The sequence below is a fragment of the Corythoichthys intestinalis genome, chromosome 22 (genome assembly GCF_030265065.1).
Source record: "Corythoichthys intestinalis isolate RoL2023-P3 chromosome 22, ASM3026506v1, whole genome shotgun sequence".
Lineage (NCBI taxonomy): Eukaryota > Metazoa > Chordata > Actinopteri > Syngnathiformes > Syngnathidae > Corythoichthys > Corythoichthys intestinalis.
Window position 1 is genome coordinate 21,010,074 of NC_080416.1, and position 16,530 is coordinate 21,026,603.

The 16,530-nt window shown below is 36.8% G+C and overlaps 1 protein-coding gene across 1 annotated transcript in view; it reads left to right on the plus strand.

Annotated features, from left to right (window-relative positions):
* csmd2 (CUB and Sushi multiple domains 2) overlaps nucleotides 1-16,530 on the plus strand; it is a 295,070-nt gene that overhangs the window by 181,886 nt on the left and 96,654 nt on the right. The window contains exons 26-30 of the mRNA XM_057828476.1: nucleotides 1,029-1,155; nucleotides 13,234-13,436; nucleotides 13,589-13,780; nucleotides 14,219-14,357; nucleotides 15,652-15,839. Coding sequence (XP_057684459.1) covers nucleotides 1,029-1,155; nucleotides 13,234-13,436; nucleotides 13,589-13,780; nucleotides 14,219-14,357; nucleotides 15,652-15,839 — 849 coding nt within the window. The remainder of the gene's footprint in view (nucleotides 1-1,028; nucleotides 1,156-13,233; nucleotides 13,437-13,588; nucleotides 13,781-14,218; nucleotides 14,358-15,651; nucleotides 15,840-16,530) is intronic.

Genomic DNA, 16,530 nt, shown 5'->3' on the forward strand with positions numbered 1-16,530 from the left:
TTGAAAATTCTTGTGAATAAATGCTTAAATCCCTGAATTCTTTATAGATTAGGACGTAAAACAGTCTCGATTCTTGGTTAAAAGCAAAAAAACGGGCAGGTAGCAGTTCATTTTACGTAAATATTGCAAAGTATAACGCTAATGGTGTAACGGCTAATTTCTTCCATTGATTTATTCATGTTTCAAAATTTATGCATTGTATGAAAAATATAATAATTACTTTGAATCCTCCAACAAATCTTTCCTCAGAGAATCCTTCCTGTTTGTATGCGGTACGGCTTTTGTTATTTTTCAACCTAAATCAGGTGTTTGAGACTAACTCCTCTTGATGTGGGCAGGTCCCTTCGTTGAAAGTGAGGCGCAATGTATGACGGGTGTGACCCGTCAATGTAATTATGAAGTCTATGACAGAGCACCTTGCTCAGTTTGATCATTTTCCATTTGCCATTAATTTAGGTTCAAAGACATTGACAAGAATATTTTAAGAAGCATTAAAATAAAATAGATGCCACTTATTGTATTTTTTTATTTATTTCCTCAAATACAGTACATTTTGTTTTGAACTCCATATTTTTTCCAGATTGTTCAGGCAGAAATCCACAGTTTTCTTTATATTACTGTCTCATATTAGCTTCATTTATTACATGACAAGAATTTATTCGGTGTCAAGTTGTTCGTTATTTTTTAAGTACATAATGATGAAGAAAATTTGAATAACGGCAATGAAATATTTCTATTTCATGTTCCTTTACATACATTATTAGTTGCTTCTATATTGTTATTTTTGATAGCCTGTTATATACTCTAGTCTTAATGTTTGTCATTGCTTTCTGCTCTGTTTCAGTGAGGCTGTCTTGCTCTCATACCATAATTGTTATAATTCTTCAATCTCCATTTATATTCAGTCTGAAGGGGCTATTATGCTCTCAGAACCCCTCTTATGTTCCTCTTGTCAGATGAGATGACACCACAAATATGAACAAACTACTTGCAATTTTGGACTCAATAATATGTGCTTTTCTTTCCAGCTGAATGTGGAGGCACCATTAAGGATGAGCACACTGGTCGGGTTTTATCTCCGGGTTACCCAGCTCCGTATGAACACAATCTTCACTGTGTGTGGACCATCGAGGCCGCCCCGGGAAGCACTATTAGGTAAGCTCTTTATTTCACTTTGGTAGACTTGTTGCTTGTTTGATTATATTCTTGGCTCTTGTTCAATGTTCTTCCATTCGTGCAGTGGTACACATCACTCACAGAGACTGCTATCAATCACCTGAGAGCTGATCTCAGCTTGTACTTTGTAGTTCAATTCCTTCTAGGTGGAAGAAATACAACCTTAGGTTGCTTGTCTTGGATTATAAAGGTTATAAAGATAATATTTATCTCAAGAAGCTTTAGGACATTCCCAGTGTATCGGTGAATGCCCTTTGCGACTTGTCAGCATCACTGTAGACTCCTTGGGTCAAATTCATGTGTAGGCAGGTCATCATTGAGAAAAATACTTTATGTGGTTGGAACCATTGCTTCACATATAGAATAGGTGTGGAGTTTTATGTGGCATTTTTAAACGTTCATGTGTATGTTCTCATTGTGCTGTCTGGTTTCATCCCAATAGTGGGGGGGTGAAAAACATTGTATGTTAGGTTAATTGAAATGTCAGCACTGTGACTGAGTGGTGATTCCTTCAGAAGGCACCCCTCCTCTGCCTCATGTCAGATGGAATAGACTTGAGCAATGCCCTGACCCTGTACAGGATTGGTTGTATGGAAAATGTGTGGAAGCTGACCGGGTTTTCCCTTTAGAATAATCTAATATTAAAGTTACACTACATGAAAAATCAAATCATGTCACTAATAAATAATCCATTATGCCCAGTGTTTTTGGGTTCTGTGTTGCTTGTTTCATGATCTGCAGACTATTGACACGATGCTCTTGTACACTTTGATGTGATGTTAGCCTCCAGGGGAACACTGGGCTCCATTTTATTAGTACATACTATACTACCTCAAATGTTCTTTTCATTTATTAGACTTTTCTTTGTGATAAGCAGTGAAAGACCTATTTGAGGTTCAGTACTGCTCAGCACAGAGAGTGATTAATGTTGTTAGCCAACATCAACCAAATCTTGAAAGAATCGTCTTTAAAGAATGGCATCATTATCCAAACAAATAGAAACCTGCTTCCCAAGGAAATTAAGGTGCAAAGTGGAACATGTTGTCTTTGTTTGAGAAAAATAAGCCCTTATTTGCCTTCTGTTTTCAAGTTGTGTTGGCAATCACCCTTATTTTGCCTGGAATTCATCTTTATATGATAAATACAACTGCTGCATTATGTCGCAGTTAGTCATCATTTTATCATCATTATTAGTTACGTGAAACCTGGAGATACTGGATAAATGACCCCAATATGAGTTGACCTTCAGACAATTTTAGGCCGTCGAAATGCGAGTGCAAACTAGCAATGCAAGCACAGTAATGAATTAGTGAATTCAATCAAATAATAATTGATTCATCCATGTTTCATTTATTTACCATCCCGCTTATCCTCACGAGGGTCACGGAGGTACTGGAGCTAGGTCTTTCAAGACACTCAAGGACACTTTATAATTGAGTTTACAAAAGGCACATTTAGAGTAGTCAAAAGCACAAATTAAGAGCGAAATCAGAGTAAATCAAAGTTACAGGGAAAGAAGTCTTGAATAACAAAACAGAACAGCGCCAGTAAGGGTTAAAAAGTCATTGGCTTTGACTTGCACTGCAACACATGAACATTAGAATCTCCATCAATGAGGAGACGATATTAAAATGGCGCAATGTTGGTCAGAACATGTGCTTTTCAATGTTCCTGTAGTTTGCAACCTGTAACACACATATTTCATTGCTTTTATAATGTTATCTAATTAACCCTGTTTAATGTATTTTCCCACTTCATCCACAAAAACACCTATATACTCCTACATATATATTTTAACTGCATACACACACCTAGCCAACCTCCCCATAGGATATGCGATTGCAGCTTCACTATTTTGTATTCATAGCGCTCTCCAATTCTCCCTCTGTTTCTCTCATATGAATACAAAACAGTTAAAGCAGAATCAAAAGAGACCCAATAAATTGCATCCTACCCTATCTTTTCTCCTTGGTGTGAACGCATGACACTTGATTGACCTGTTTTATAACAATAAAACACAGACAAAAGAAGGGAATAAATCCCTGCTCTGTAAGGCTTCATTACCCAACTTTCTTTTGTTCTTTGATTTGCACGTGGGATGACAAATCCGTTTTTTTTTTTTGTTTTTTTTTTTTGAAGGAATGAGTTGGTTTTCTCCACAGCACACATATTCATGCATGTCAAGAATAAAATTTTATATTAAAATTAAAATCTAACATCTCACCCATGTTTGTAAAAAGAGGACTTTGTAAATTATTATTGTCCTCATACTACTTTTATAATAGGAATATACAGTAGTGCGGTTTTACGAATGTCTTTCATCCAGCAGAAAGAGTTATCCACCACTTCTGTTAGAAAGCTCACCTTGACATAAACATAATGCTTAAATCCCCTGACCATCATCTCACCATTTATTTATGCAGAGCCGTGCAGAGACCGATGGAGGGGCAGGTGCTCATAGATCAAAAGAGCCACATGTACAAAAATTTAATACAAGTTACAACAAAATAACATCCAGTTTAATTAGCTTTACAGTATAATTGGCTGTGACTGTGACATACTTTAATTGGGAGGGGGAACAGTGAATAGAAATCAACACTGTCATCAACACTTTCTGGCTGTGACACAGTCAGTCTTTGCCTCTTTTCTTCCTTCAACCTCTATATCAAAACTTCCTTACTCAACTTGTTCTTCATTTGAGAACAAACCAAATTAGACGTTCACTGAACCACCATCAGCAGAGTTTTTTTTCAAAACTAGTATTTCATTATTAGAGAACTTAAAGATGCGTACCTTTCTAGACAACATTTTGAAGAGAACGGACAAATATGGTTGCCTATAGAAAGTAGAGACACACGGGGGGTAATTCATTATTAAAGTAGAAATTCATTATTAAAGTAGAAAACTATATAGGATAGTTACATATTATAATTTTTTTTTTTAAATCCCCACAATAAACCTGGTGTAAGAATTTTCACTACTGTATTTGCTCAAACACAGTTTAACAGGGTAACACCGTTTGTTTTCAACCACCAGATGTCCTCAGACTCCTCACCACACATCCAGCTCACATAGGAACAGTGTGCAGGGGTGGGGGGTTATGCACCGGCTTAGCGCACACAGACGACTTTTTTTTATTTTATTTATTTATTTTTTTAAAGGTGTTTTCGGTGTTCAAGTAAAGCACTCGGGAGAGTGCCTGCACAGTCAGCCAACACACACATACGCACACACACAAAAAGCCCAGTCGAAAGGGGATCTTTGGGCATGCAGGAGCAAAGTGCAGGTGCTCAAGCACCCTCCACACCCCCCTCTGCACGTGCCTGTATTTATGTCTAGTGTAGGGCTGCAGCTTTCAAATATTTTAGTAATCGAGTATTCAAGTAAAAATTCTATCACGTAATCGAATAAAAACATTTTTTTTTAAGGTAAAAAGCAAATATAAATATAGCTGAAAAAAACAACACATTTCCTCTAATATTGAACCATTTTCAGTCAATTAATGTCTTTATTTTCAATGTACATTGTTGAAAACAGCCAACAACCAATTCTCAGATCTGACTAGAAAAAAGACTAAGTCACTGCTTTCACTCAAAAAACTTCTAAAATAAAAAAAATAAAATAAAATTTAAAACAATCTTATTTCTTACCTAAAAATGTAATTACGCTTGATAAAACACATCACTTAAAAGTTAATTTTTCTTCCACGTGTTTCAATTGAATTTCCATTTGTGTCAAGCTATTTTGAAGTTTTAGTTAAGTTTTAAATTTGTCTAATCTGTAGGTCTTGGTAGGATTTTGAGTTTTTGCAGTGTTCAGAATAAATGTATGATACCTGCTGTTTTGGAGCACATTAGGGGCCAGTGCTACTTTATCCAGCAATGACTACTGAGCTAAAATTGACAATTAGCTTTATGATGTTTTTATTTTACACCCTCATCACTCTACAGCGCTATGTTTTTACAGATTAAATATAGCCTGTATGTAAGACATGTTAGCCACGCATCGACAGTAGGGACAGTAACGCTGATCTTATTTATTAGCGCTGGGAAGTCTACTGCTTTAAGATGGCGGCTGTTTATTAACGCCGCTGAGTCTGTAATTTCGCATCTAGTTCTATATATTTGTGATATCTATGAGATGTATCGGACGCTACCCGCTACCACCGTAGCATCACGCGGGCGTAGTTTTTAGCAACGTCAGCATGGAAGTATTGTACTTCTTCCTCTACGCACGTGACGTCAGCGAGTTGTCCCGCATTAAAATTAGTACGAGCAAAACGTGATGCTTAGAGCTGGCAAAATTAAACGATTCCTCGAGACGAATCAAATTACTTGCATAAGTTTTTAAACTCGAGTTACTCGGGTTGCTCGAGTATTCGTTTCAGCTCTAGTCCAGTGCAACAATTGAAGAATATCAATTAGAACGGCATAAGCATTTGATTTTTATCTTGAAACAATCATTTTCGCTGATCTTGAGATGTGTACCTCACTCCCAGAAAGTGATACAGAGAGGCCCGCTATTTAAATCTTATAGTGAACAAAAGAACCAAATTTTGGACAGGGTTAGATGGAGTCAACTGATTCACTGTGGCGACCCCTAAAGGGAAAAGCCGAAAATAAAAGAAGAATTAAAAGAATACAGTGGTACCTCGACATATGATCGCTTCGACACACGATCTTTTCGACATCCGACATAAAATTCGACTCGCCATTTGTTTCTACATCCGGCGATGTGCTCGAAATACGACGACGTGACAGCACCGCAGACGAACGCAAGGCCGATTTTCTTGTGTGATAAATCAACACAAAAGGTTTCAAAAAGGTTGGTACAGGTGGTGAAACAAAGAAAAAGGTGACGCTTACCTTTTAAATGGAGTTGCAACTTATAGAAAAATATGAGTATGAACTGGCTCAAGAATACATCTCCATGGTCCTCCTCCGACCACCGTTCGCCAGTCTTTATAAGTTAAGCTGACAATTATTATTGTGGTAACATCGCCAGCTTCCCCATGTTTTTATAATTTATTTCACAACGTATTCAACACAAAACGCCTACTGTCTACCGCAGTTGACGGTGTTCTCAAGAAAACATTGAAAGGGAAACTCTCAAGCTCACCGCTCCGTCTCTGGCACGTCAGCCCCGTGGTGCGTTCATGTACAGCAAAAAACGTCCGCCACATTAGAACCCGATTTGCTACATTATTACAGAAATTATTGTTATTATTATTATTATTATTATATAATTCCGATTTTTATTTAGAATGTATTTGTTTTGCTATGTGTAATTGCCATTTGTAATAGTACCAGCAGTATTTTTTAAGGATTTAGTGTAGGTTTTTGGGCTGTGGAACGAATTTCAATTTACAAACAAGGTCCTGGAATGAATTAACTTCGTATGTAGAGGTACCATTGTACCATTTTTCAGTGAAATTCAGACTGAACCATTTTAAACAAATACGACCTTTCATTACAATTAGGGCTGCATTCAGTGATTTTTATCACACATTGAATATTTCATTACATGCTGGCTTGGACTTAAGCTTGGTCTCAACGTTGGTAGGGACGACATAACAGCAAAACCTGCATTTCCACTTTTTGCTGGGGCCGGGATAATAATAAGACCAAACAGATTGGGTGAATGGGGGAGAGGGCTATAATTTCTAACGAATATAACCCAAATTAATTGATAGGTTAAATGATCAATGCAAAAATAAATCTGTACTGATTTATTCTAAATTTCATGTGTATTGGTTTAGGTGATAGACGGTTCGATTCAAACCTTTGTTTTCAAAAACTACTAAAGAAACATTTTGAAAACTTCTAGAATAAATGTCTGGATTTTATAAGCAAATTTAAATTGCAATATTTGAATACAGATTATATTAACATACACAATAAATAAACACTTGTTAATACTCTAACTAATATAATATAATCCATATTAATTTAACCCTCCAGGAATGCAAAAAGTATACATTTGTCTTAAGACCACTCAACATTATCTTTTTAGATAAATAAATATAACTGAAAAAACTTTGTCCCGGTATAAAAAAAAATCCATAAGGTAACACACTACTGCTTTTGTCCACAAGCACAGCTAAATTCAACAAAAATAGACTTATTGCCTCAACTATGATTAATGTATGATTATCTGGAAAAAATGTCTGCATGTGCTGCTAATAAAAATATTTTTCAATACATAATGTAGAAAATACAGTAAATTAAGAAAAAAAAAGTCTTCATCACATCAAACATGCATTTGAGGGGAGAACATGGACCAGCACATTCTGCAAGTAAAAAAAAAAAGGTAAATGTAAGTCTGAACATGATTAAAAATAATTCACTTCATAATAGTAGGGTCAATTCTATCCTTACAACATATAGGAATACAATCTAAATTACCTATATAATTGAATGCATTATATAATGCAAATGAGGTTACTTAAAAGTTGATGGGGACAATTTGAGTATCATGAAAAGTTAGTGGTGTTATGTCCCTACTGTCCCTATGCAAACCTACACCCATGCTTGTTGGCAACTGGAAGGTATAAATACATGCAAAACCATAGAATTGTGCGACAAAAATGGTTAGAGGTCTTTGCCAGAAAACCAATGTCATTTCGTTTTGCAACATTTTAAAGAAGAACCATTTATTGAGCCTTGAGTATTAAAAAAATAAATAAATAGCTAGTCTGATGTACAAGGTATTAGACTTGTCACACCTCCCATGTCGAACTTGAAATAAGGACTCATAGCAGTCTCAGGACCAGAGCCTCCTTTAGAGGGGACTGTGAGGTCCCACTCAGGAAAACAGCCTTTGGTCAAAATTCTATCTCTGTAAAGGCCAGTAAGATCTGGAACAGTCTACCACTCGCCATCAGGGAGTGTCCTTCATTATAAACCTTCAAAACTTACCTCAAGCAGTGGTTGAAAGCAAACCAGTCCTGCAACTACTAACTTTTAACTTCTTAATAATGTATTGAACTGTGCTGTGTTTTATTGTAACCTCTTGTTCGCGCTTATGTCTTGTCTTGTCTTTGCGTTCTGGTTAGGGCTATCAAACGATTAAAAATTTTAATCGAGTTAATCACAGCTTAAAAATTAATGGTAATTAATCTCATTTTAAACCATCTCTAAAATATGCCATATTTTTCTGTAAATTATTGTTGGAATGGAAAGATAAGACACAAGACGGACATAAACATTCAACATACTGTACATAAGTACTGTACTTGTTTATTATAACAATAACTCCACAAGATGGCTTTAACATTATTAGCATTCTTTCTGTTAAAGGGATCCACGGATAGAAAGACTTGTAGTTCTTAAAAGATAAATTTGAGTACAAGTTGTCGTAATTTTATATGAAAACCCCTCTTAATATTTTCGTTTTAATAAAATTTGTAAAATTTTCAATCAAAAAAAATAAACTAATAGCTCGCCATTGTTGACATCGCCAAGCGGTGACGTCACATCGGGCTCCCTTCCGTTCTTCCACAGTGTATTTAACTACGTAAGGTAGTGATTGAAATACACCACAGGGTGTCAATGGCGAGTTTTAAATTAATTATCGATCTAGCCAATGCAAAGTCTGAGTAAGTTTTATGTGTATTTTGCATAGTTATTTTGATTGGGAATGCCAGTTCTCTTTGCATTGAGCGCTTTTCTTTTTGTGAAAATTATTTTTATGAAAGATAGGAATATTATTTTTGTTGTCCTTTCACTAAATGATACTGTAGCGACTTAACTGTTCCACCCAAATGCATTATGGGAAGTTCGGCAACCATGACTGTCAGTAGTGGCCGCAAATGGTATATAGTATGTTCTGCGTTGTGTTCAATTCAGCGTGTTAAGAAAATGATCGTCTCCTGTCATTCTTCCCCACGTCGTTCGCCAAAATACTTATAATTGTTGTGGAAGAGTTGCCAAAGCTTAAGCCAATAAAAGGCACGGTTCAGTGTCCACTCGCATTTCTCTGCCTTTTTGCTCTCAATGTGCTAAGACGGGGTCATTGTAATCTGTTTGAGGCAACGCATGATCGATTCATTCCGTGCATGCGTTAATTGCGTCACATATTTTCACGCGATTAATAAAAAAATTAATTACCGCCCATTAACGCGATAAATTTGACAGCAAAACTCTTCTGTAAGGACTGCAGATGTAAATTCACATTTTTGATGTAATCTGGCATATGTACGTCTTTTAGATGTGTCTAAATAGATGTTCATTAATGTGCACTGTCCCTATCATCTAAATAAATAAATATGCATCATGCAACCATCCAGAAGCCCACTCCTTGACATAGTCCCCGTCTTTCTTTTTTCATCTATTCAAGATTCTCATTGTCCGTATACTTGTTGAATAAAGTGGATGTAATAATGCAATTTGTCCACTCTACTCGTCAAGTTGCGATTCCAGTATTATTCCAATTATTTATTTATTTGTTTATTTATTTTTTTATGGCTTTAATCATAACATAAACTGAAAGTATTTAAGAGGTTGAAAGTGCCTGTTTTTTGGGCGTTGCCTTTAAAATGATCACCCATCAATGTCTATCTGTATAAATGTGCAATTCCTTCTTTGCATCCTTCTGGTTTACATGCACTTTGTTCACAATCATGGCAACTTGACAAATCGAATACGTGCCGTATTGGCCTTCACGGAACATTGCAGAGTAGCCTCTGGCTGCTGCCCGGGCCTCACATGCTGTGGAAATCGGATTCTGACACCAATTATGCTAACGCGGCAGGAAGTTGTTTCTAAACGTCAACTATCAGCGGGTTGCTGTTTTTCTTTGGCATCATTTGAATCTCAAAGGCTCTGTATTGCATGGCACTGTGTGTGTGTTGGTGTGGTTGAAATCCAAATACTAGAGTTTACTCTGTCAATAAAACTGTTTGCTGGGCTAAAGTCAACAAGTGTACACACATTTGAATTAATAGAGTACTTCAGATATCTCAATTGTTCCCTTAGTGTAAATGTGTTCATAAAAAATGACTGTACACTTCGTCAATCAATAATAACCAGGTTTTAATTATACTAAGACTATGGTCATGCGTTGTACTCTACATTTTTTGGGTTGCTGGTTATAAATGCTTCTTCATGAGTAAAACTAGATTGCTGCTTCAACTTGAGTTGTTTTAAAATTGGAAATGTTGAAGCCTCAGCAACATAGTTGCAAGATGTCACATTACCAAAGTAGAGTGGCTGAAAGTATGCTGTGTCATTTTGACTGGCACTTCATTTACCTCTACCTAGCCAAGCTCAACATCATTTGCCTGTGCCTTCTCATCTTATCCCAGGACAGCTCGTTTTTATTTCATGTTTATTGATTTATTTTTAAAGGAATGAGTCAGCACTTGGGTGCAGGGATTGTTATCAAGACTGACATGCTGTATATATCATTTAAAAAAAAAAAAAAAAATCATCCATAAGTAGGTTTGAACGCTAAACATTGACAGCAATTTTTTTTTACAAAATATCTTCTTGCTTATGCTCAAGATTGCAAGCAACTGAGTACGCCGTTAAGAACCCACTGCATTGAGACTGGCCTACTTTCGCACGCTCAAACACACCCATTCACATTGAGCTCGCTTGTAACATCCAGCTGGATGATAGCTGTCTTTGGTGAAAGTGAAGAGTACATATTTTGACAGCAACATCTTTCTGATGTAGAGGCTGAAAATTAAATGAACGCTGAAGTAGCTGCTTGACTGGCACAGCACAACATCTATTGAATGCTTTGCATATGGTGTCTGTGATTATATTTAAAATGTTGTTTGTCCTACTGCTTGATTCCTGCCCTTATCTTTTTTGATGTTATTTTAAACACATTACCTTTAACGAAATGCATCAGAGTGTTTTTTGTTTGTCATAACCGCCTTTAATGAATCCATTTATATTTTCATACTCTGCTCAAAAAGAGTCTATTTTCTTCTGGTCTTGTTAGTTTTCATGTTGTCTAGATTTGATAAGTATACAAAAAAGAGTTTTTGTTTCTATGTTTGTTTTGATCTAATGGTTCAATATTAGTAAAGGTCTGAAACTGATATGCGTTGCATTATTGCAAGAGTGTAGGTTTGGTCTCAACATTGGTAGGGACGATAACCTCCATGTACTTTTTGCTCAGAATGGGACATTAATAAGACCAAACAGTTTGGGTGAACGGGGGTCAGGGCTACATTTCCTCACGATTATTAACCTAATTAATTGATATGCTAAATCAGGGGTACACGTTATTTCAATCAAGATCGACCAATCGATCGCAACGCTAGTGTGAGTAGCTCGCAGCATTCCCCTCATTTTTTTTTTTTTTTTATGTACATAGTTAATGATTATGTTGTGTTGTGTAAGCAAGATACAGTATGAGGTTATGCAGCACCCCTCTCTGTCTAAGCAACTTCCTGTTTACGTTTTTCTAGTTCTATCGCTTCCAACAGAGTTCACTACATTTCTCACAGTTTAATTAACGTTAACAGTAGAAAAGACAAACAGAAGGACACCTTTCTAAGCAGCTTCCTAGTCGAGTTTTGCAGGTTAACAAGTTCACGTGGTTTAATGTTATGCTAACTCTGAGGCAGGTCGGACTCTCAGTAGCAAAATTAGTGGCGTGCTTCCCACCTCCACAACATTGACATCCTTTTAATTACTTATAGTGGCTGCTGTTTGCCGAAAAAACGTTCTAATATCCCCTGGTTCGAAGGAGGTGAGGAAGCGGCATGTTGTCGAAACGTATTTCTGTCGGGGCTGTGTGAGCGTGTGTGTGTGCGTCGGCAGTGGGTCAAGTTATCAGCCAATCAGACGTGCGTTTAGGGCGGGGGGGATACACCGGGGCAAAAAAAATGGACTGGCGAATTCAGCATGTGAAAATGAAAATAATTCATTTAATAATGGTAGGGTCAGTTCTATCCTTACAACATATAGGAAGACAGTCTAAATTACCTATATAAAGTCATTATATAATGCAAATAAGGTTGCTTAAAAGTTGGTCAGGACAATTTGAGCATCCTAAAAAGTTGGTAGTGTTATGTCCGTACCGTCCCTATGCAAAACTACGCCCTTGTATTTGCTGTTGGTGGCTTGTGCAGTGTATCCATGTGTAATGTTCATTGTAATTATTTCAAGGAAAATATTTGGTAACACTTTACATACAATAAGGGTCCCTTAATAAACATTAGTTAATGCATTTTTAGACGATAACTAATGTTTAAGAAACATGACAATAATTCATTTAATCCCTTATTTAACATTTAGTAATATATTAATTAACATGAGATAATGCATTAAGTGGATGCATTAGTTAATGCATTTTAAGACAATAATAATTAAGTAACATTACAATAATTCATATAATCCCTTATTTAACATTTAGTAATATATTAACATTAGTTAATGCATAACCAGACAGTAACTAATATGTTGGTAAAATCTAAAAAAAATATATGTAATACATTACTTAACATTAATTCACATATACATTAGTGCATTAATAAATAATTGTTAATGTATACTGGTACTAGTAAGTGATTGTTATTTTAAAATGAGAAACATTGCTCTGTGAGTCCTTGGGTGCTGCTAACCTAACTTTAAGTATGGTGTTATTTCATTTGAACGTACCTCGTAAGTATTACTTAGCCTCAATTAACCATTACTGAATGTTTTTTGGACCCTTATTGTAAAGTGTAGCACATGTGTCCCTTAACAAAAAAATTATAAATGCTTAAGTTAACTAACCCTAACCCTATATAAGCCAATTTTTTTTTTTTTTTTAATTTTACCATACCATTAGTTACTGTCTTGGTATGCATCAACTAATGCATTAACTAATGCTTTAACTAATGTTAATTAATATATTCCTAAATGTTAAATAAGCAATTATATTAATTATTGTCATGTCACTTAAACATTAGTTATTCTCTAAAAATAAGGGACCGTTATTGTAAAGTGTTACCAAATATGTTTTCGTAGTTTAGTTCCATGAATATTAAACTGAACTGCAACATCAGACATTACACTTACTGTAACTCTGTATTAAATGTTTCTTGTCCTCTACCAGTTTGCATTTCCTGGTTTTTCACACTGAAGAGATCCATGATGTGCTTCGGATCTGGGATGGGCCACAGGATGGAGGTGTGCTGCTACGGGAGTTGAGCGGCTCTGCATTGCCCCCAGATGCTCACAGCACCTTCAATACCATCAGCCTGCAATTCACTACTGACTTCTTCACTAGCAAGCAAGGCTTTGCACTGCAGTTCTCTGGTGAGGCTGAGGATCATGACTCCATGATGAAAGAGGAGGGTTTTGATAGTATTTCCTTAAAGAGAGAATACGAATCCTCACAGGTTAAAATTTTTATAGCAATGATACTTTCATCTCAGTGAGGTTCCTTTCTACTTCCCCTGCTGCTTCAGTCTCTACCGCTACCTCATGCAATGACCCGGGCATGCCGACTAATGGGACCCGCAGCGGTGACAGCAGGGAGCCAGGTGACCATGTGGTGTTCCAGTGTGACCCTGGTTACATCCTGCAGGGAGCCAACAAAATAACCTGCACTGAGATCAGTGGTCGCTACTTCTGGCAGCCAGACCCTCCTACTTGTACAGGTACCATTTAAGCAATTCAGAAACAGCATGAAAGTGAACTGGGACCTAATGACACAAGGAGTATAAAACATATTAACATCTAATAAAATCTAAAACAAATGTTATATGCCAGCAACTATTACATCGAATAACCTTTGTAGATTGTTTGACTTTCAAAAAGGTTAGACAAAACAATTCTCCATCAGACAAACTGAAATTAAGTGGCAAATGTGATTGCATTGTGTCCTAGACATGTCACAGCAACAGACATTCAGTATCTGATTACACTGGCTTGCTACAAACAACACAGAACTTCTGATCTTGGGATGTGTTCATGCTTGGTGCTATAAAGAAAATAAATAAATAAACAAATAAATAAATGATCTGAAAAATATATCACTGTTTTAATTTAGTCAGTTTCTGTCGATCTTAATCATTAGAAATTATTCCTCTTCAAAGCTCCTTGCGGAGGCAACCTGAGGGGTCCAAGTGGACTCATCCTTTCTCCAGATTATCCGGAACCGTACCCACATGGGAGAGAGTGCGACTGGACGGTTACCGTCACTGAGGACTATGTAATCGCCCTCAGCTTCAACCAGTAAGATCATTTAACGCTCTAAATTTCTATATTGCAGAGGTCTGATAGATCTTTAGCGTTATTGACATTAACACTGGAACTACCGGGGTTTTTTTGGGCTATAAAGAAATACCAGAAAGGCGTCAAATGACCCCGATACCAAACTGACTACTGGGCTATGTCAAACAATAGACCACTCAAACAAGCAATCAAGCAGGTGCCCCCCACACACTTCTCTATAGTCGCTGACTTGGTGTGAAATGGGGGGTTTCACTCTGGATAGCTGCAATTAGCATCTCAAATATTTGCAAATACAGCTCTGTCAAACAATAGATCAAAATTAATGAAGATATTACAACCAAAGCAATTGTAATTGCAATCATTTTCTAGGAGAAATTGAGCATTATCTGAAAGAATTGCAGGGGTGCCAATACTTTTGGCCAACAGTGTAGGCAAACTGCAGCTTTTGGGAGATGTAAAACGGTTGTCCTGGGCAGTCAACTGTCCGACAAGCAATAACTCTTTTGTCCAACTGGACAAGCCTATTGGGAAGGGGGAGAGAAAATTACCTTCAAAGGTGTTCATTACCTCAGACAACCATCCAATGGCACTTTTCTGTCTCCATTCAGTTTACAGACACATACAGTACAGTATATGTATGTATATATATACTGTAAGTCTGACCACAGTATGGTTCCATGCATGAAGTTTAAAAAAAAAAAAAAAAAAAAAAACCTGCCTAGTAATGTTCCATTTAGTTTACACAGAAGATAAAACTGGAAGAGTTGAAACACTTAAAAAGAAAAGTCACATCCTGTCAGTAGTTTGGTCTATTTTATGGTGGCTTTTTCACCAAATCTGCCTTCTGGGCTTGAAAGTGACAATCGGCCAGCGAGAATAACACCAGTTTACCCCTCCCCCATCAGCCAAAGCACCACTGCCCTGCAAAAACTCAAGCCCATCCAGCCCTGTGGTTTTGCGAGGGTGAAGGGGAATGACTAATGAGGACCATAGTGCTCACAAAAGATATGCTAACTTGGGTCAAATGATCCTTCCTGGTTATAAAAGTGATTTGGATCAAATGATCCCTCTTTGGTAGTTCTAGTGTTAACCAAGGGGCCGCAACATGAAAGGAGGCATTATTTCTCTTATTCACACCAATTGGACCAACCCACTTTCCAAAATGTGCCACAACACTATACTGAAAATTGATTAATTGATAGACAATTTGAATTATGTTTTATTATTATATTGTTATTTATTATTTCATTTAAATTACATTGAGAACAAATTTTGTTTTCTCTTATTCTACCAGATTCAGCTTAGAGCCCAGTTATGACTTCTTACATATCTATGATGGGCCAGACTCTCTCAGCCCTTTGCTGGGAAGCTTCTATGGCACAGATGTTCCCGATCGGATCGAGAGCAGCTCCAAAACACTCTTCCTGGCGTTTCGCAGTGATGCCTCCCTCAGCAGCAATGGATTTGTGCTTCAATACACAGGTTTGCACTTTGTGTCATTTCCTATATTTTCCCTTTTGGACTAGTCTGGTATTAGCAGGATATCTTTGAAGGAATTATTGACCAATGCCTACCTTGGAGGCTAACTAAATCGATGAATTGAGAAAGCAAAAAGGTGACCACAGTAGTATTTAAGTACTGTTTTGCTTTATATTTCTTTGAGAGTGTGGTTTGCCTTAGCATGAATGGCCCAGACATTGATGACCCCCAAATGTTATTTTGCTAAGAAAATGATACCCCCTCTAAATTGGCATGGTAAGGAACACTTTCAGTCTTTATTTTTGAGTACCCAAGAGTTCTATTTCTTGGCTTCTTTTCAGTAAGTCAATATTTGTATTCATCTTTCTTCTTGTGAATTTATCCCGTCATCTTTTCTGTGTGTGGTCCAATGAGTCATAACGCAAGCCCAATCCGGTCAGTCAGGTCGACTCACTGTGAGACTAATAAAAAAAAAAAAAATTCCAGTATCCCATATTTCAAGTCTCAACAGTTGTAAACTATAACTAGATCAAATGTGTATTAGGTCTCTGGTTTTATACAAACAACCTGGCACCAAAGCTCATAGAGCCACGGGTTTTGGTATTTGGTGAACTATGGCAAGTTGACAGGAAAGTGTTTGGTTTAACTGCGATTGAAAATTGCATTATAAAATCTGCCTGAGGTGCTGTCAGTC